Source organism: Pipistrellus kuhlii, unplaced genomic scaffold, assembly GCF_014108245.1.
Source record: "Pipistrellus kuhlii isolate mPipKuh1 unplaced genomic scaffold, mPipKuh1.p scaffold_m20_p_17, whole genome shotgun sequence".
NCBI classification, from domain to species: domain Eukaryota; kingdom Metazoa; phylum Chordata; class Mammalia; order Chiroptera; family Vespertilionidae; genus Pipistrellus; species Pipistrellus kuhlii.
The window spans coordinates 19,299,383-19,321,359 of NW_023425482.1; the positions used below are offsets into that span (position 1 = coordinate 19,299,383).

At 41.8% G+C, this 21,977-nt stretch overlaps 1 protein-coding gene and 1 pseudogene across 2 annotated transcripts in view; both read right to left on the reverse strand.

The window, feature by feature from the left end:
• Nucleotides 1-21,977, reverse strand: part of WWP2 (WW domain containing E3 ubiquitin protein ligase 2) — a 115,633-nt gene that overhangs the window by 90,351 nt on the left and 3,305 nt on the right. Inside the window, exons 1-4 of one of the 2 annotated variants that reach the window (XM_036441338.2) lie at nt 11,650-11,774; nt 10,721-10,805; nt 4,140-4,287; nt 3,669-3,790 (exon numbers count right to left, since the gene is read on the reverse strand). In XM_036441338.2, the coding sequence (XP_036297231.1) occupies nt 3,669-3,790; nt 4,140-4,287; nt 10,721-10,790 (340 nt within the window). In that variant the 5' untranslated portion in view covers nt 10,791-10,805; nt 11,650-11,774. Of the gene's footprint in view, nt 1-3,668; nt 3,791-4,139; nt 4,288-10,720; nt 10,806-11,649; nt 11,775-21,977 lie in introns of those variants that run through there. The other variant, XM_036441337.2, reaches the window with a different exon arrangement.
• On the reverse strand, nt 12,167-12,313 carry LOC118721041 (annotated as a pseudogene).

Consider the following 21,977-nt stretch of genomic DNA (forward strand, 5'->3'; position numbering starts at 1 on the left):
TGTGAGTTCGAGCCCCAGGCAGGGCACATATAAGAATCAACCAATAAATGCATAAATAAGTGGGACAACAAATCAACGTTTCTCTCTCCCTTTTTCTCTCTAAGAGTCAATTTTTAAAATAAAAACATATAAAGAGCTCTTTGAAAACTAACAGTGAAAACTACACACTTCAATATAAAAATGAATAACGGATAAGGCAATAAGCATACTTTAAAACACTGAATCAGAGAGATCAAACAAAGGACTTGTGTGCACACATATGAGCCTAACTATTAGTCAAGGACAACAGGGGGGTGGGAGCATAAGTGGGTAGGAGTGGGGGACTGGAATGGGGGATTGAGGACAAATAGGTGATACCTTAATCAATAAAGAAATTAAAAAATAAAATAAAACACTGAATCACCTTCAATAAAGCAGAGAGAAGGAGGGGTGGGGGGAGCTTCACAGAAATAACCACCAAATGCAACAAGAGGACCCGGACCAAATCCATATTCAAGCAAACCAATTTTAAAACACTTTGAGACAAATCATAAAATCAAACATAAACTGGGTAATAGGTGGTAATAAAGAATTCATGACTGGTTAATACGATTGGTGTGATAATGGTATGATAATTATGTAAGAAAATGTCCTATTTTTAAGAGATGCATGTTAAAGAATCTAAGATAAAATACTGAGACATCTATAATTTACTTTAAAATACTACAGTCAAAAAACAGATTGAGCAAACCTGATATAATGTTAATTATCAAATAGGTAAAAAAATAAATAAATCTGCGGTCATTTATCTCAAGTAAATGTTAAAACAACGGGCAGAAAGATTTAAAAACTTTCAAGTCTATCATAGTGTGACTAGCTGCCCAGTGCGTGAAAATCGTGCACTGGTCAGGGGGAAATCCCTCAGCCCAGCCTGTGCCCTCTCACACCCAGGACCTCTCAGGGCATGTCCGCCTGCTGGCTCAGGCCCGACCCCCCTACGCTGGTAAACAGCCATCCCTCTTGCAGTCCGGGGCTCTTGAAGTCCAGAACCCCTCGCTCCTTATCGCCCGCCTGCAGCAGAGGCGGGAGAGGCTCCCACTACCTCCGCTGCACTCATCAACTGCGAGCCCGGCTTCTGGCTGCGCAGTGCTCCCCCTGTGGAAGAGCACTGACCACCAGGGGCGCAGCTCCTGCACTGAGTGTCTGCCCCTGGTGGTCAGGGCACATCATAGCAACCGGTTGTTCTGCATATTAGCCTTTTATTATATAGGATTTGTGATTGCGAAATACGAGTACCGAAATCTACCCAAATGTTCAATTTTTCATACAGCCATCTAATAGACTACTACCAGGCAGTCATCAAAACTGAATTTTGGAAGAAAAATTAAAGTTATCTTGATATAGTTTATGATGCAGCAGCTATGGAAAACGGTATGATGATTCCTCAAAAAAGTGAAAATGGAAATACACATTACCCAGCAATTCTACTTCTGAGTATACATGCAAAGTAATTGGAAGCAGAGATGTAAGGGGATATTTGTTCACCCATATTCTTAACAGCACACTGCGTTATAGGAAAAAGAAAGAAGAGATCCAAGTATCCTTGGGTGGATGAATAAACAAAATGTGATATATTCGTACAATGGAATATCATTCAGCCTTTAAAAGGGAGACTTTGATATGTGTTACAACATGAGTAAGCCTGGAGGGCAATATGCTACATGAAATAAGCCTGTCACAAAAAGGCAAATACTGTATGATTCCACTTATATGAGGTAACTGAAGTAGTCAGTCATAGAGACCAAAAGTAGGATAAATAGGAGGTTGAGAAAAAGGAGGAAAAGGTGAGCTGTTGTTTTCAATGGGTACAGAGTTTACATGTGGGAAGAAGATAGAGTTCTGGAGATAGATGGTGGTGATGGCTGCTGGACAATATGAATGTACTTAATGCCACTGAACTTTACATTTAAGAACCATTAGCCCTGGATGGCGTTGCTCAGCGGTTACAGCACCAGCAGATATACCAAAAGGTCGCAGGTTCGATTCCTGGACAAGGACACCTATCTGGATTGTGGGTTCACTCCCTACCCCCAGTCAGGGCACGTGTGGGAGGCAACCAGTCCATGCGTCTCCCTCATGTTGATGTTTCTCTCTCTTCCTCTCCCTCCCTCCTCCCGCCCTCCATTTCCCTCTCTCTGAAAAGCAATGGGAAAAAAATATCCTCAGGTGAGGATTAACAACAGCAAAAGAATGGTTAAGATGGTAAATTCTATGTTATGTATGTTTTATAATTAAAAATAAATTAAGATACTTGACACCTTTTCAAGAGAAAAATACATGCTGCTATTCTTTCATTATCTCAGCTTTGATTGATATCTTAAATATTAGTATATATTTGCACACGGGGAAAAAAGCTCAGAAGGGTATATATCAAAATGTTAATAATGATCACTGAGTGCTGTGCTTACAGGAACATTTTGTTTTCTTTGTGTGTCTGTGTGCTTTTCAGTAATTCCCAGGTTTTTCTACATTTACTTTTATAATCAAAAGCAAAAGTATGTTGACTGGACAAATGAAAAGGGAAAGAAAAGGACGCTGATCCAAATTCGAGAATGCTCACAACTGTATTCCCCAAAAGATATGATACACTTGAGAACAAATCAGAAAAGGCAGCCTAACGTCTGGGAAAATAAAGACCAACTCAGAAGACGGAGCACCAGGGAGTTCCCTACAGAACTAAAATAGAGACGTATGCCTGATGTTAAGCAATTCCCACAGCCCAGGTCGGGTTCACCACATCCCTGTGCGCCAGGCAGAAAGAAAAAGACCGAGGGAGCCCCCAACTCCACCCACGTGGTCCGTCGGAGAGGACAGGCCCGGAAAGAAAGGACTGGAATCGATGTCCCTAAGGCTCCGCACGCCCGCCCCCATGCCTCTCTTCAGCTAACTCCACTTTCAGAAAATGTTCTCTAGACAGCAGCCTCCAAGAGAAAAAGGAGCCTTTCTTTCTTTCTGTGGCTTCCCTCGCCACATATGGTGCTGCTCTGAATAGAGGCTTTTATGAGGGAGGGTTCAGACACCGAAGCCACGGTTCTGCCGCTGACCACAAACAACAATAAATAGATGTTAGGGTTTAGGTTTCCATGCAGCGGCGGCACCCTGAGCAATGACGCTAGAGCTGCCAGCAGATGTTTATTGAGTGCCTACTAAGCACAGGGCCTATTTGTAACAACATCTCACACACACACACACACACACACACACACGTGTGCACACACACGTGCACACACACAGCAGTTCTGTTCCTTTGTTCTGTTCCAAGACTCAGACTAGGGCAGTAACGTGTAGGCTGGAGGCACTGGCCAGTCTGGTTCTACAGGTCCCATGTCCTGGACTGGGGAAAGGGAGGCAGAGGAAAAGCACTGATCCCTGCGAAGGGTCAAGGGGGCAAGTCACTGCCTCCCATCGCTGCAGCTGCTGAAAGAGGGGCCGGGGTCTGCAGAAAGGAGACTCCAGCCTTCCTAGCGCCCCACGGACGGCCTCCGTGGGAGCGGAGTCACGGCAGGCCCTGGGCCTGGAGGAGACGACGTCACCGGCCTCATCGGCCGGGAAAAGAGAGAGCCGGCCTCCCAACGCCTCTCCCCGCGCTCCTGAGTGAATCCCACCGGCCCCCCCTTCGCCGTACGTACTTTTGCCCCCATTGTTCTTCAGGACGTTGGAGAGGTTGACAGAGGCGGTGCCTAGCAGTTCATTTCTTAAGGTGTGGCAGCTCCAGACCTTCAAGTCTAAATGACTCTGGGCCGTGACATTCCTGGAAAACAAAGAGTTGATTCATCACATCCAAGCAGATCGATCACTCTGATCGCCTCAGGAGAAGACAGGTATTGCTGACAACGTGGAAGAGGAGGGGGGACCCCAACAGGAAGACGCTCACATAACACTCCTAAGCCCCCAAAGCTGGCCCTGCGGCCACCTAGCTAATAATGAACACACTGTGAGCTCAGTGATGTGGAAACACTTAAAGAGGCACCTTGGGTGCCAAAGGCAGGAGACTTAGAGGCTCCATAGGACACGGGGGTCTCCCACCACAGCCCCCTGGGAGCGCTTTCTCTCTTCCCCCCCACATCACTGCGTCTGAAAGAGAAGGGACTTGCTCTTACAAAATGATGATCTCATTCCAGAGAAGCTCGGAGCTCCCGATTCGCTTCCCAGTCTTCTTGGTCTCACTGGGCAGTCCGTCCACTGCCACCTCCACAAACGAGTTAATTCGATGCTGGCGACTGTGCACCTTGGGCTTTGCTGACACCACTGGACAGGAGAGAAAGAAAAAGTCCGGGAGGAGGCCGAGGGCTCCCAGCTGCCCCCCTGTGGCAGATGGCCTCACTCTTTTTTGCTGTTTTGTTCAAAAAATGAATTTTTGGTATTTTCTGGTTTTTTGAAAAAAAAAAAACTTTTTAAAAATGTCAGGATACACACAAAAAAATATGAAGCATAATAAGCAAAACTCACTCCTAACCCTAACCGGTCTGAGTGGACAGAGCGTTGCCATGTGGACTGAGAGATCCCAGGTTCCATTCCAGTCAAAGGCATGTACCTTGGTTGCGGGCACATGCCCAGTAGGGAGTGTGCAGGAGGCAGCTGATCGATGTTTCTCTCTCATCGATGTTCCTAACTCTCTATCCCTCTCCCTTCCCCTCTGTAAAAAAAAAATCAATAAAATATATATATATTTTTTTTAAATCACTCCTAACCTAAAAAAAAAAAAAAGTTTGTAAATTCAGACTTTCCAGACTTTCATCTTTTATGTCCCCAACTCTTCAAAAATTCTTCTCCTCCCCATATCCATTTTAAAAGGCAGTATTACAAGCCCATTATAAGAATATGCCATAACTTAACCATTTTTTCTTTTTTCTTTTTTTTTATAGTTAACTATTCTTTCATTCATGAATAGATTGCTTCTAATTTTTTGCTCTGGGAAAATTACCACAACTGTATACACAGTATTTGCTTGAATTTCTGAGTATCTTTCCAAATCTATGAACATGTTTTTAAAGTTCCTAAAACTGCTTAATTCCTTTCTAAAAAGGGTAAATCTGTGTAGATGCTCATGAGCACCATAGGAAGATGTCCACCAAACACTGTACAACACTGAGTGCAATGTCTTTTCATTCTTCGCTAATATCGGAGGTTTAAGAAAATGGCATAAAGATAACAGCTAAGAATGAACGAGTACTTTTTACAGATACTATGCTAAGCACACCTCATCTACCTGAGTCCTCACAATGAACCCATGAGGCAGGAAATACGCCATCACCCCCATTGCGCTGGGAGGAAACGGGTTTGAGGAAGCCAGGTCACTGCCCCAGGCCACAGAGCCAGGAAGCTCTGAGCCAGGATGGGCACTGGGCAGCCTGACGACACCATGTTTTGTGCCATTACCAGACTCTGCTTATTTGTTCTGATGCTTTCCTTAAATTACCAGTGAGGCTGAATATTTTTTCCATGTGCTTGTTACCATCTGCATTTCCTCCTCATGTGGCAGCTTTTCTGATGTTCACTTGGCACCAGCAAGCCAGGGACTCAGAGAGCACAAGCTAAGCAAGAATCCGTCCAAAGCCGAAACCGGTTTGGCTCAGTGGATAGAGCATCAGCCTGCGGACTGAAGGGTCCCAGGTTCAATTCTGGTCAAGGGAATGTGCCTTGGTTGCGGGCACATCCCCAGTAGGGGGTGTGCAAGAGGCAGCTGATCGATGATTCTCTCTCATCGATGTTTCTAACACTCTATCCCTCTCTCTTCCTCTATGTAAAAAATCAATAAAATACATTTTAAAAAAAGAATCCACCCAAGGCCAGATAAGCTCCTCTGAGAGCGTATATGAGCCAAGAGAACGCCGGGACATTAGAATGAAACATGTCTAGGTGTCTTTAACCCTATGCCCCAGATAAGAGCATATTACTGACATGCCTTACTATGATAGCAAGACTGTTCTAGCCTGAGCTCCCGTCTGTCAAGGGTTAGCAAACCTCTCCTTCCCAGACCCTTCTGAGAGGTGACAGTCCTGTAAGAGGCCACAATTTGGCAAAGGACAAACCCACCTCTGGGTTGTTTTTAGCAATAGCTCTCTTCTTCAGGATCAAAAGGAGGGTAGAGAGAAATTCAAAGAACAACAACATCAAAAGTTGTGGCTAAGATTCAGGAGCAAAAAGGGATGGTACCAGGGGGGAAAGGTTGGGGTCCTGGGAAATGGGGCCGAGGGTACAAAAATGAAATACTTTACATGTTGATCAAGGCTAACTGAGGCCACCTGGTGGCGCAAGAATAGCTCTGCAGGCAGACCCTTAACAAACGGACTAATTATAGAGTCCTATAATTTTGAGCTGGACTGTTTCTTTGAAATCAACGAGTTCAAACCCTTTATTTAACCATTTGACCAATAAGATCCAAGGAGGTGAAATAACATATCCAAAATCCTAGAGCTAATAAGAGCCAGAGCTAAGCCTAAATGCACGTCTCCAGCTCCCAGGCCAATTCTTTGAATTCTTCCATGATGTTTCCTTTTTTGTTCTCTAGCTTTTCTCCTTAGGTGTTTTTCTACCTTTTCCTTTTTTTTAATTTTTACATAATTTAAGCAAAGTTTTTAGGAAAAGTGCAAGAACAATACAAAGAATTCCTATCAACATTTTACCCAGTCACCAAATATTAGCTTTTTATTTATTTGCTTGATTATCGCTGTCTATAATTGTGTGTGTGTCTATATGTACACTCTTTTTTGTGGTAAACCATGTGAAAGTAAATTGTAGATGTCATGAGATATCAGCCCTAAATACCTTCCAGAATGCACCACGTAAGTATAAAGACATCTTCTCACCTAACCACACATCACCATCATTATACCTAAGAAAATTCAGTTACCCGCAGTATCAATTCTAATATTCATTCCATATGTCAATTTCCTCAATTATTTCCAGACATAATTTTATAGCTGTTTTTCCCCCAATCCAGGATCCAATCAAGATGAGCACACTGTATTTGTTTTGGGGTGTTTTTGTGTTTTTTTTAAATATATTTTATTGATTTTTTACAGAGAGGAAGGGAGAGAGATAGTTAGAAACATCAATGAGAGAGATACATGGATCAGCTGCCCCCACTAGGGATATGCCCGCAACCAAGGTACATGCCCTTGACCGGAATCGAACCCGGGACCTTTAGGTCCGAAGGCCGACGCTCTATCCACTGAGCCAAACCGGTTTCGGCTTAGTACACTGCATTTGGTTGTTGTTTCCTTAACCTTTTAAAAGCTGGAATGCTCTCCTTTCTTTTTCCATGACAATGACTTTAAAAGACTTCCACTAACTGTCATCTATCTAGAATATGCCAAATTCTGCATTTTCCTGACTGTTTCCCTCATGATTAGATTCACATTGAGCATTTTTGTCAAGAATACTACATAGGCTGAAACCGGTTTGGCTCAGTGGTAGAGCGTCAGTCTGCGGACTGAAAGGTCCCGGGTTCGATTCCGGTCAAGGGCATGTACCTTGGTTGCGGGTATATCCCCAGCAGGGGGTGTGCAAGAGGCAGCTGATCGATGACTCTCTCTCATCGATGTTTCTAACTCTCTCTATCCCTCTCCCTTCCTCTCTGTACAAAATCAATAAAACATATTAAATAAATAAATAAATAAATAAATAAATAAATAAGAATACTACATAGGCTCCATTGTATACTTAGGCACACACCCTGTTATCCTACTGGGGAAGCTAGGGTATCCCTTGGTTAATGGGGGTCTGCCAGGTCTCTCGAATGTAAAGAAAGATTTTTTCCTCTAATTTATAAGTAAGCAGCAGGTTGATGTGTTGCATGTTTCTTTTTCTAAAAGACAAGCCAAAATAAAGGTAATGAGATACAGGCAAGTTTATCTAGAAAGTTTATTTACTGTTTGATGAAATGTAAATGCCAGTCTCTTCTACATGGAGTCACATCTTCACATAGGATTTCGCTCTTAAAGTTAACAAATAAGGCAAAAATCACATATGGCCAAAAGTATACCCTTAAAAAGCTCTTAGGAAAGCACCAGGATAGAACCTGGCATTTTGTCTTTCAATAGGTTTCAAACAGTTGTTTGTTTTGCTGTACTTTGTTTTCCACTGTTTCTTTTCTTTTTTTTTTAATATATGTTTATTGATTTCAGAGAGGAAGGAAGAGGGAGAGAGAGAAACATCAATGATGAGAGAATTATTGATTGGCTGCCTCCTGCAAGTCCCCCACTGGGGATCAAGCGCACAACCCGGGCATGTGCCCTTGATCAGAATTGAACCTGGGACCTTTCAGTTCTCAGGCCGACGCTCTATCCACTTAGCCAAACTGGCTAGGGCTCCACTCTTTCTTAAGTAAAATATCAGATAAAACAGTTGACTATGTTCAAAGGCCTTGATGTATTTAAAAAACATATCTCAAAACTCGAGGATTACACAACAAAAAAGCACAAGGGTACAGAGGCAAAGAGAGGGAACAGCATAGTAACATCTCCTATACTTCACTCTAGGCCAGTGGAAAACACAGATATTTACATTATGATTCATTCATAGTAGCAATTACAGTTATAAAGTAGCAACAAAAATAATTTTATGGTTGGGGGGTCACCACAACCTGAGGAAATGTATTCAAGGGTCGCAGCATTAGAAAGGTTGAGAACCACGGCTCTCGGCTCTATCAGTGAAATGCACGGGAGGAAGAACCAGATCCTTCTTTCTCTTTCTCCCCCATCATTTCCTGGATGGGAGCCTCAAATCCTTATAGATTACCGTAGTTTTCGGACCATAAGACGCACTTTTTTCCCCCCAGAAGTGGGGGGGGAAAGTCCCTGCGTCTTATGGTCCAAATATAGCCTACACATATACTTTAAAAAAAAAAGTTTTTTTACTTGCCCGGCTCTGTGTGGTCTCTGTGTGCTTGCCCGGCTCTAAAATGGTTCTAAATGCTGCTGTTTACTTTACAGGGTTGATTACATGTGTTTATGACTGTGATGTTGGGTTTTAATGCACATAAAATATTTTAGGACACTATTTGTTTCAGAATCTTTTTTTCTTCATTTCCCTTCTCTAAAAACTGGTGCGTCTTATGGTCCGGTGCGTCTTATGGTCCGAAAAATACGGTAAATGCATCTATAATGAGAAGCAACTATATTATCAAGTTAGCTCTTTCCACTCTAGTAAGAAACTTCACAGTGAAGAAATGCAATGGAGAAATCTGTTCCTGGATAATATGGACACAAAACAGAGACCTCAGGAGGTCACCAAGTCCCAGGGGAAGGCTTCTGTCTTAACGTAAGCTTGTTAATTATTAGGTGAGGTAGCAAAGGCTATAGTCCCGAATTCAAAAACTATCAGTTCACATTAATCCCCTTCTTCCTCTAAAGGGCTGGAGCAGCGCAGCAATGAGATGCCAAGGAAAAGAGTTAAAATGTATCAAGACTATTTTAAAAATCAGGAACTCAATAAGAAAGAGGCAAAGAATATGAATAGGCAATCCACGGAAAAGAAAATACAAATTCCCCTTAAATGTATGACAAAATGATACACATCTCTATAATTTAAAAAATGCTAAATAAAACTATGCTGAGAAAACAACTTTCTACCAATCAGACTGGCAAAGAGAAAAGTCTTACAACACACTGTGTTGCTAAAAATATGGGAAACAGCCCTAACTGGTTTGGCTCAGTGGATAGAACATCAGCCTGTGGACTGAAGGGTCCCAGGTTCGATTCCGGTCAAGGGCATGTACCTTGATTGCGGGCACAATCCCCAGTGAGGGATGTGCAGGAGGCAGCTGATCAATGTTTCTCTCTCATCGATGTTTCTAGCTCTCTGTCCCTCTCCCTTCCTCTCTGTAAAAAAATCGATAAAATATGTTAAAATAATAATAATGAAAATAAATAAAGTACTACATAGAATATGTATTGTGTTAAATAAGTGACAAGGGCGGAGAAGAAAAATACAAAGTAGGGAAGAGGATAGAAGTGAGGGGTGGGGGGTGGCAGAGGCTGTAGATGGGGAGATCAGGACAACCTGGCTGAAGGGGTGACTGTCCCTTTTCCTTTTTATTTAATTTATTGGGGTGACACTGGTTAACAAAATTATACAGATTCCAGGTACACAATTCTAGAAGAGGGTGATTTTTGAGTACAGACCTAAAGAAAATAAGGAAGCCCAGTCGGTGTGGCTCAGTGGTTGAGTGACAACCTATGAACCAGGAGATCGTAGTTGGATTCCCAGTCAGGGCACATGATGAGGCTGTGGGCTCAGTCCCCAGGGTGTGGCATACAGGAGGCAGCCCATCAGCTTAACAATAACCCACAACCTTCGGACCAACTAGGAGGGAGCCAATCAATGATTCTCTCTCATCATTGATGTTTCTATTGGAGATTGAGCCTGCAACCCAGGCATGCGCCTTGACTGTAATCAAACCTGGGACCCTTTAGTCCACAGGCCGACGCTCTATCCATTGAGCCAAACCAGCTAGGGCAGGAATCACCATTTTAGATCATTTTTGCCAAAAGTTCCTTTTGTCCTTCTTCAAGAATTCCAGCTACACTATGACAACCCGATGAGAATGAAGTTACACTCTTGAGCCATTTCACAGACTGTGGCTCTCCAGACCCAAGTGTGGTATAAATCCACTTCTTCCCCACAGACTGGGCTGGAGCTCAAATGACTAACCAACACTCCACACAGTGCCACTCACCTTTCAAAGTGAGCTGAGACTTCTCAAAAGGCAGGGCCACGCCTGCCCGGCTGGCGCTGGCAGATGCCATGTCATCACCAGGAAACTGCAAGACAAACACAGCAGCGAGTTTAGAGAATATCTAGTAAGAGACAGAGGTACTGGACCCAATTTTAATATGAGTTTAAAGAGACAAAAGCAAAGTCGAAACTGGTTTGGCTCAGTGGATAGAGTGTCAGCCTGCGGACTGAAAGGTCCCGGGTTGGATTCAGGTCAGGGGCATGTATCTTGGTTGCAGGCACATCCCCAGTAGGGGGTGTGCAAGAGGCAGCTGATCGATGATTCTCTCATCGATGTTTCTAACTCTCTATCCCTCTCTCTTCCTCTCTGTAAAAAATCAATAAAATATATATTTTTAAAAATAAAGAGACAGAAGGAAAAAAAACAAAAACCAGAAACCTTGAAGCATCTGTGGCCATGCTATTTCCAGCAGAGTGGTGTGTCTGTCTGTCTTATGATGGCTATCCACCCTGGATAGGTCTTATAGCTTAAGAAGAACACTGTTCTAGCCGAGACCGGTTTGGCTCAATGGATAGAGCGTCGGCTTGGGGACTGAAGGGACCCGGGTTCGATTCCGGTCAAGGGCATGTACCTTGGCTGCGGGCATATCCCCAGTAGGGGGTGTGCAAGAGGCAGCTAATCGATGACTCTCTCTCATCGATGTTTCTATCTCTCTATCTCTCTCCCTTCCTCTCTGTACAAAATCAATAAAATATATTTAAAAAAAAAAAAAGAAGAACACTGTTCTATCAAAGCCTGGAGGAGGGAGGGCTTACTACAATATCTCCAAAAAGTAAGTCGTAGTTCAACAATAAGACATAACCCTCATCATCCAATTTTTTTTCATGGGCAAAAGATCTAAATAAACAGTTCCCCAAAGATATACATACAAATGGGTAATAAGCCTATAAAAAGATATTCCATGTCATCATCATAAGGTGTCCGTGTCATTCCATCTTTGCTAGAAGTCTGTCTTGTACTTTGAATGGATCTTTTTATTCATACATAATTTTGTAATATTGTAAACTGTCACGCCGAAACCGGTTTGGCTCAATGGATAGAGCGTCGGCTTGGGGACTGAAAGGTCCCGGGTTCGATTCCGGTCAGGGGCATGTACCTTGGTTGCGGGCATATCCCCAGTAGGGGGTGTGCAAGAGACAGCTGATCGATGACTCTCTCTCATCGATGTTTCTAACTATCTCTCTCCCTTCCTCTCTGTACAAAATCAATAAAATATATTTAAAAATAAAAATAAAAAATAAAAAAATAAATAAACTGTCACTTGGGAAATATTGGTTCATTGAGTTATGCAGATATTCCAAATGTCATTATACATTATAAAATTGTGTTCATTTCATTGTACTATATATATATATATATATATATATATATTTTTTTTTTTTTTTTTAATGTAACTCATGCATGAAACAGCTTTGGCCACCGACACAGGCATCAAACTAGGATGAACTAAGGACTGTACATCTGCTTTGCCCCTGACTGATATAAGACCAACACCACCAATCAGGTGTCTCCTTGCCCATTGCCAGGGGGGCAATATTTTTTTAAAAAATCACATTTGTGAATGTTGTCAGTAATCTTTAAGTACTGGGAAGCTGTCAGCTCTTGGGGTAGATGTAAGTGTTCCAAAATTCTAATTTTCATTTAAAAACTCATATTTTAACATTGGCAACAGATATTGTCAATTGTTTTCCTTGAAGTGACAGGCTCACTTTGTTCATTTTCAATAAAATACTGCCAAATACTCCAATCTAGTAACTTCAGTAGGTCTGTCTGTTAGTTGTTGTTTTTTTAAATAAAAATGGTATTTCATGGCCCCGTTGGTATGGCTCAGTGGTTGAGCGTTGACCTATAAACCAGGAGGTCATGGTTCAATTTCGGGTCAGGGCACATGCCCAGGTTGCAGGATCCATTTCCAGTGGGGGGCATGTAGGAGGCAGCCAATCGATAATTCTCTCTCATCATTTATGTTTTTATCTCCCACACCCTCTTCCTTCCTCTCTGAAATCAATAAAAATATTTTTTAAATAAGCAAAATGCAGCCTAAATAAAAATAAATAAATAAGCAAAATTGCAGCCGCTGCATAACACTTGAATTTACACAAAACAATTTCATATATTCTTGTGGACACACATACAATAAAGGGAATGAAAGTATATAGAAGCATGAGTGGGAAGGAGTCCCACCATTCAGACAGACGTTAGCTCTAGGATAGCGAAGGATGGAGCAGGGGAATTGGAGTGAGGAGAGACCAAGGAAACTTCAACTGTATCTGCAACATTTTATCTTTTGATGAAAAAAGTTCTGAAGCAAATACGGCAAAATGTTAATATTCATTAAATCCAAATGGTAGTTTTTATGACTGTTTGTTATCTATTCTCTGAACCATTTCATATGTTTGATCTTTTACATAATTTAACAATAATTTTAAAGGGGAAAAAAAGGATCTTATCTTGAGTAACGAAGGGAAGATTAATGATTATACATTAAGCCTAGGGGCTTTTAGTAACAGAGGTGAAGGTTCTAAAGGCTGGAAATCCATGATTTATAGACTTTAAAAATAAAAGAATCTTTAAAATCTTCCCATCTACTGGATGCGATCTTTCCTGGGGCAACTTGACGGAGCAGTTTTTAAACTAGCTTCTTCTCCCTGAGCTTCAGCTGCTCTTAGCCTTTGTTCCAAACTCCAGAGAATCCAGGAGAATAAAACCTGAAGGCTCCACGTGGCCCACTAAATGGGAAAAAGGCCGAACTTCTTGATCTATATATTTGGTGGCCTGTAAGCAGCATCAGTCTGATACATTCTAAAGAAGGCTCAGAATGAAGCCAACGGGGAAAGCAGGAGAGAGAGTGATGCCACCACCTTGTTTTCCTTCTCCAGTGTCTTTCATAGAGGCTACAGTTTACTAATCATACTTTAAGAGCATTAATGAAAAAGGTAGACAACACCCATGAACAGAAGGATAACATAAGAAAGATTCAAAAGAAAATTCTAGAAATCCAAACCAGTGTGATGGGCTGTCTCATGGGTATACTAGACATGATTGAGGAAAGAATCAGTGAGCTTGAAGATATGTAACAGAAACTCCCAAACTGAAATATACAGAGGAAAAAAATACTTTATAAAAACAACAGAACATCCAAGAAGTTTGGGACAATTTCAAAAGGTGCAAAATACACATAAGTAAAAGATCAGATATCAAAACAATAAATAATTTCTAAAAAAAAAAAAAAAAAAAAAAGGATTACACCTGGACATACCAAAGACAAAGAGAAAATCTTGAAAAAAAGCAGAGGGGAAAAAACACTTTACCTGTGGAGGACTAAGGATACAAATCACAGCAGCCTTCTTGTGAAGCAAGAAAGTGCAGTGAAATATTTAGTGTTGAAAGAGAACATATGCCAATCTGGAATTTTTGTACCCAAAGACGTTATCCTTCAAAAACGAAGGAGAGAAAAAAAAGAAAAAAGAAAAAAAAAAGACTTTCTCAAACAAAACCTGCTCTGTTAAAATGTTAAAATGTTCTCCTGGGAAATGGAAAATGATATGGGTCAGAATCTTGTATGTACACACAGAAAAGAAGAGCACGCGAGAAGAAATAAATGAAACTCCACCCACTGGCTTCTTTACACACTGGATTGATACACAGGGAAAGGGCGTGTGCTTAGAAGGATTGCCAAATAGGAAACAAATAAGAGAACTAACAATACAGGTGAGAAGTGGGAGAAAAACAAAGCAGTGAAGGAGGACAGGAATCTAGGCTGAGGGTTGGACACGAAGTTTCGTTGAAAAGGAGACTTTATTTTTGAAAGGGTTAAAGAGAATAAAACGGGGCAGAGAAAGACTTATTGTGCTTAGCAGATACGTTGCAGAAAGCTTGCAGCCTTGAGCACAGCATAGTTCAGATAATCAGAAGACACCTGGAGGAACCAAGGCCGGCCAGACCCTTACATCAGCAGGGCGGCTTGCAGCCAGCAAGGACTGGTAAAAACCTACTCTCTCTCCCTGCTCTCTTCGCTGATGCCTTTCTCGGTCTCAGCCCACCTGCACCCAGGTGGTCAGAATAAAATATTTTTTTATATTTTATGGCCTTATGTCATAAGTGCGCGACCTCAGCCCACTCCGAACCTTTCAATTTTTAAATATATTTTTTTTATTGATTTAAGAGAGGAAAGGAGAGGGAGAGAGAGATAGAAACATCAATGATGAGAATAAATCACTGATCGGCTGCCTCCTGCACCCCACCCCCACCCCCACAGGGGATAAGCCTGCAACCCAAGCATGCGCCCTTGACTGGAATTGTACCCAGGACTCTTCCGTCCGCAGGCCAATGCTCTACTCACTGCGCCAAGGCAAAGATTGAAGAAGTAGAAGAAGGGAACTTAGGAACTGAAGAAGTAGAAGTAGAAAAACACTTCAGGCAGATAAAAGGACAAGAGCAAAATCTCCTGAGACGCTTGCATGTCTTGGAAATATAAGGAACAAAACAGGGTCAGTGTGGCTGGAGGGCAATGAAGGAGGAGGAAAAAGATAGCCAAGACCTGGCCGGTTTGGCTCAGTGGATAGAGCATCAGCCTGTGGACTGAGAAATCCCAGGTTTGATTCCTGCCAAGGGCAGTGCCTGGGTTGCAGGCTCAATCCTAGTAGAGGGCTCCATCCCCAGTAGAGGGCGTGTAGGAGGTGGCCAATTGATGATTCTCATCATCAGTCATCATCTTCTTTCTCTCTCTCTCTCTCTCTCTCTCTCTCTCTCTCTCTCTCTCTCTCTCTCCCCCTTCCCTTCCTCTCTGAAATCAATAAAAGTATATTAAAAAAAAAAAAAAGATAGGCAATAGAATTTATCCTGTTAGGATGAATTATCCTTAATGAAATATGAAATGCCTTGGAGCAGTGAATCTCAATTCTTTCCACACATTTGAATTATCTAGAGAGAGCACTTAAAAAAAAAAAAAAAAACAAGCCCAGCCGATGGCATAGCTCAGTGGTTGAGCATTGACCTATGAACCAGGAGGTCACGGTTCGATTCCCAGTTGGGTTGCTGGCTCCATCCCCAGCGTGGAGCTTGCAGGAGGCAGCCGATCTACGATTCTCTCTCATCACTGATGTTTCTATCTCTCCCTCTCCTTTCCTCTATGGAATCCATAAAAATACATTTTTTTTAAAACTTACTAGAAAGCTACAGAAATCAACACTGTGTGGTACTGGCATAAGGATAGACATACAGAACAGTGGAATAGCTTAAGAGTCCAGGTACAAACCCATAGGCTTAAGTTCAACTGATTTCTTAATTTATTGATTAAAGAGAGAGGGGAAAGAGGAAAAAAAAACTATCAATTTGTTGTTCCACTTATTTATGCATTCATTGGTGGATTCTTATACGTGCCCCAACTGATTGAATCTGCAACCTTAGTGTATCATGACAATACCCTAATCAACTGTGCCACCTGGACACAGCAAGTTCAACTGACTTTAGACAAGGGTTCCAAGCCAATCGAATGGGAAAAGAATAATACCCTTTTCAACAAATGATGCTGGAGTAACTGGATATTCATGTGCAAATGACTGAATTTGGATTCATTCTCCCTATATCAGACCTTATACAAAAATGAACTCAAAATTTATCAAAGACCTAAATATAACAGCAAAAACTATAAAACTCTTGGAAGAAACCAGAGGCGTAAATCCTCAAGATTTTAGATTAGGAAATGGTTTCTAACATATGATACAAAAAGCACAAAGAAAAACTAAATAAATTTGACTTATCAAAATTTAAAACTTCTGTACCTCAAAGGATACCATCAAAAAAAGTGAAAAGAGAACCAAAGAATGAGAGAAAATATTTGCAAATCATGTATCTGATCAAAGATTTGTATCTAGAATATATAAATAACTCTTACAACTCAACAAAAGACATGTTGATAAATAACCCAACTAAAAAAAAATGGGCAAAAGATCTGAATAGAGATTTTTTCCAAAGAAAATATACAAATGACCAATAAGCAGATGAAAAGATGCTCAATAGCATTAATCACTAGAGAAATGCAAATTAAAACCACAACGAGGTGCCGTATTTTTCGGACCATAAGACGCACCGGACCATAAGACACACCAGTTTTTAGAGAAGGGAAATGAAGAAAAAAAAGATTCTGAAACAAATAGTGTCCTAAAATATTTTATGTGCATTAAAACCCAACATCACAGTCATAAACACATGTAATCAACCCTGTAAAGTAAACAGCAGCATTTAGAACCATTTTAGAGCCGGGCAAGCACACAGAGACCACACAGAGCCAGGCAAGTAAAAAAACTTTTTTTTTAAAGTATATGTGTAGGCTATATTTGGACCATAAGACGCAGGGACTTTTTCCCCCCACTTCTGGGGGGAAAAAAGTGCGTCTTATGGTCCGAAAAATACGGTACTTCACATACCCACAATGGTCAAAAACAATGACAAATGTTGGAAAAATTGCATTTGCTAGCAGGAAATGAAAAATAGTGAGCGGCTTTGGAAAACAGTTTAGCAGTTCCTCAAAAAGTGAAACATAGCCCTAGCGGGTTTGGCTCAGTTGAAAAGAGCATCTGCCTGTGGACTGAAGGGTCCTGGGTTCAATTCCGGTCAAGGCCATATGCATAGGTTGTGGACTCAATCCCCAGTGGGGGGCATGCAGGAGGCAGCCGACAATGATTCTCTCTCATCATTGATGTTTCTCTCTCTGCCTCTCTCTCTCTTTTTCCCGCTCTTCCTCTCTGAAATCAATAAAAATATACGTTTTTTAAAAAGTTAAACATAGAGTCGGGACCGGTTTGGCTCAGTGGATAGAGCATTGGCCTGCGGACTGAAAGGCCTCGGGTTCGATTCCGGTCAAGGGCATGTACCTTGGTTGCGGGCACATCCCCAGTGGGGGGTGTGCAAGAGTCAGCTGGTCGGTGTTTCTCTCTCATCGACATTTCTAACTCTCTGTCCCTCTCAATTCCTCTCTGTGTAAAATCGATAATATATATATATATTTTAAAAGTTAAACATAGAATTACCATAAAACCCAACAATTCCTTTATAAGTATATACCCAAAAGAATTGAAAGCATAAGAACTTGTACATGAATGTTCATAGCAGGATTATCCATAATGTCTAGAGCAGGCAAGTAAGAGAGAAAAAGTTTTGTTTAAACAGTGATTCATTTAAAATGTCCAATATCTAACTATTGTAAATTTAGAAATAGAAAAGAGGAAAAAAAGAAATCATAAAATAAATATTACCCAAAAACTTTCTTAAGCTGAAATCCTTCCTTAAATGGAATACACTTCTAGACAGAAAGGACCCAATTGCCCAGAACAATAAGTGGGAAAAGAAGCACACTGAGGCACAATGGCATGAAATTTCCTAACATAGGGATCAAGAATATGCAGCGTCCACTCAGGTTTACAAAGAACAGGAGTCAGAATGTCATCAGATTTTCTCAACAGCGATACTGAATTCGAAAAGACAATGCAATGCTTTCAAACTTTAGATAAAATTATTTCCAATCTACAATTCTATAACCAAGAAAACCATCAATCGAGCATGACAGGAAAACGATGATATTTTCAGATTTGCAAAAGTCTCAAAAGCGTTGCTTCCAAAACTTTCTCAGGAAGCTGCTGAAAAAGATGTGCTCCGTGGAAGTACATGAAGAGATGCAGGGTCCTGTGTACTCACCTGGGAAAGACAAAAGGAATTCCTAGGATGGGGAAGAAAAGAAGTCCCAAGGCTTTATGGGGCAAGAGCTTAGAAAGCAACCAGTGCAGCCCAGCGGGTGTGGTTCAGTGGTTGGGCATCAACCTATGAACTAGAAGGTCACAGTTCGATTCTTGGTCAAGGCACATGCCCAGGTTATGAGCTCAATCCCCAGTGGAGGGCATACAGGAGGCAGTTGATAAATGATTCTCTCTCATCATTGATGTTTCTATCTCTCCCCCTTCCTCTCTGAAATCAGTAAAAAAAAATTTTTTTAAAAGCAAAGCATCCAGTCCAGATTAGGAAGTTTATAAGAAGTTGTCATCTCTAGATGAAAGAAAGAAAACAGAAGATTACAAGATGCATCCAAGTGCATTGAAAGAAACGTTATTTTAGCTCCACCAGAATGCTTGGAACTGATGTGATAGGTAAACAGAAAATTGCGCAAATGAAAAAAGTCGGAAAGTATGTAACTCCAGTAAAAACAAAAGCACAAGATAGGAAATGTGATCCTAATACATGATGTGGCTCAGCTGTGAATAATATTTATAATTATAATAACATACTATTTCATCAAAACTTGTGCTATGGTTAATAATCAGAAGGTGGAGATAGAAGTGTGAGTTTGTGGAGACTGGCTACAAAGAAAGCTAACTCCTCATCTTCAATGGCTAAAAGACACCAGATAAAACTGAGGAGTTAAGAAATGACAGTATATCTGAAACCGGTTTGGCTCAGTGATAGAGCGTTGGCCTGCAGACTGACGGGTCCCGGATTCAATTCCAGTCAAGGGCATGTACCTTGGTTGCAGGCATATCCCCAGTAGGGGGTGTGCAAAAAGCAGCTGATTGATGACTCTCTCTCATCGATGTTTCTAACTCTATCTCTCTCCCTTCCTCTCTGTACAAAATCAATAAAATATATTTAAATAAATAAATAAATAAATAATAATAATAAAAGAAATGCTCCTAGACACCACTCTGTACATGGCTCTGGAATTCAAAGATGAATGCCATGGGGCCCCTGCTCTCTGGGAGCCCAGATAGCTTGTTTTGAAGGACCGCGTTAAATCCTTGAAGAGGTTCTGGCAAGAGAAAGCAACCACGCACCTGAGAGCTCTTGCAATATCTAACACACCTGACCATTCTTCCCACCCAACTTCAGCAAGGCCCTTTCAGACCAGTCCATCTTTCGGAGGCAAATAGGTTGAATTGCTCACTGGCCTGTGAGTGACATTGGACAAGCAACACACCCTCTCTAAAACTCAATTCCTCATCTCTGAAATGAACCTACATAACAGATCCTCTAATGAACCCTGTAGGTTTACAGTAGGGATTAAATGAGTTCAGGTACAGCAGCCAACACACGGTAAGTGCTCTCTGAGTCTCGATGACAAGCTAACCCAGTCTTCTTGATGCTGTAATTCTAGGTTCTAGAATTCCTGGAATTCTTGACCCGGCTTTGAGTCAAGAAACCACTGAACAAGGACCTCAGAATGAAAGAGCCTGGACAGCAGATGAGCAGGGGAGGGCAAAACCCCTCACTAGCATCCGGATTTTATTCTTGATTGGCCAGCTGTAGACACAGGCAGAGAGCTTCCTATGATGACTACAGATCCACTCGGCATCCACTTCTTGAAAGATGTGGGAGAGAAAGGTCTGTTCAAAGGGTTCTTCCTTTCCTCCACACCCTCACGCCTTTCCCGTTTTTTTCCAACACGTAGCTTCCCTCTTGGCCTCTCTCCTCCATCCAGCACTGAGCTGGCTACCTCCCACCCTCCAAAGGCCCATACTGAATAAACAATCCAATGGAACTGAACTTCGCCAGATGACATCCGTACAAAGACCAAGCTCATGGAAGGAGGGAGGGGGAGCACAGTGGAATTTCAGGCTAATAATAAAACAGACTGGAAAGCAGATTTCACAACAAAACAGGAAGCAAAAAGCATCATGCCACAGAGGAAGAGGACCTGCCCTGGTTCTGGACCGCCAAGTCTTGGTATTTGGTGTTTTCTAAGAAATAAGTGTGAAGGCTTGATTTAAATCACAAAATGTTTGTTTGTAAGCTTAGAGGGGGAGGGGCAGGAGCAGGAACTACAACCTTCTAAAAAAGATTCAGCCCTAGCTGGTTTGGCTCAGTGGATAGAGCGTTGGCCTGTGAACTGAAAGGTCTCGGGTTCGATTCTGGTCAAGGGCATATGGGTTGCGGGATCGATCACCAGTAGGGGACGTGTAGGAGGCAGCTGATCCATGATTCTCTCTCATTATTGATGTTTCTATCTCTCCTTTTCTCTTCCTCTCTGAAATCAATACAAATATATTAAAAAACAAAAAGATTCAACCAAAACCTGTTTGGCTCAGTGGATAGAGCGTTGGCCTGCGGACTGAAAGGTCCCAGGTTTGATTCCAGTCAAGGGCATATATTTTGGTTGTGGGCACATCCCCAGTAGGGGTGTGCAGGAGGCAGCTGATCGATGTTTCTAACTCTCTATCCCTCTCCCTTTCTCTCTGTAAAAATCAATAAAATATATATATATTTTTAAAAGATTCAGTTGGTTCTTCTACAGAGTAACAAGATCTTCCCTTTTCTTCCTATCCCTCAGAAATTCCAGGGTCTGTAACAGTCTGAAGTTACTTAAAATCACTCAGGAGCAGCTCACTGATGTGATTCCCTGGGAGTTTATATGCAGACACCCATTTCTGGATGTTGCAGGATGGAAGCATCAGATCTGAACTCAGAAGGCCAAGATTCAAGATCCCAGCTCTTCCATGTCTGAGCCATGCCTTTATGTCGATCATTTCACCTCAGGGAAGTTCTGTTTGTTTCAAATCTATAAAAACAATAGGACACCTGACAAACAGCATGCATTCCGTGCACCTTCGGTAAAGCCAGCATTTTAAACATTAAAAACCCATTGCCGCTGAAACCGGTTTGGCTCAGTGGATAGAGCGTCGGTCTGCGGACTGAAAGGTCCAGGTTCAATTCTGGTCAAGGGCATGTTCCTTGGTTGTGGGCACATCCCTGGTAGGGAGTGTGCAGGAGGCAGCTGATAGATGTTTCTCATCGATGTTTCTGACTCTCTCTCTCTCTCCCTTCTATAAAAAATCAATAAAATAATATTTTTTAAAAAAACAAACAAACATAAACCGTTGTCCATCCTTCTTGGAAGTCTCTAAATTGGTTGCCAACCCGGAAAGCCAGACCAATTCCAGAACCTGGCACTCAAGCTGATGCCAGCGGCACTACAAAGCAGCACACTTGGAAGAGTAGCATCCTCGAGGAAAAAAGAACCCCCTACCTTGCAGTCTGCAAAAGAATCTTTAAATGAAAAGTGAAACAGAGGGAAAACCAAGTTCCCTGAGATATAATACAATCTCCGCTACACTGGTATCCTATATAATAAAGAGGGCGTTATGCAAATTGACCCTCACATCCTCGCATCCCAAGATGGCCATGCCCCACGTTGTCACAAGAAAAGGTGCAG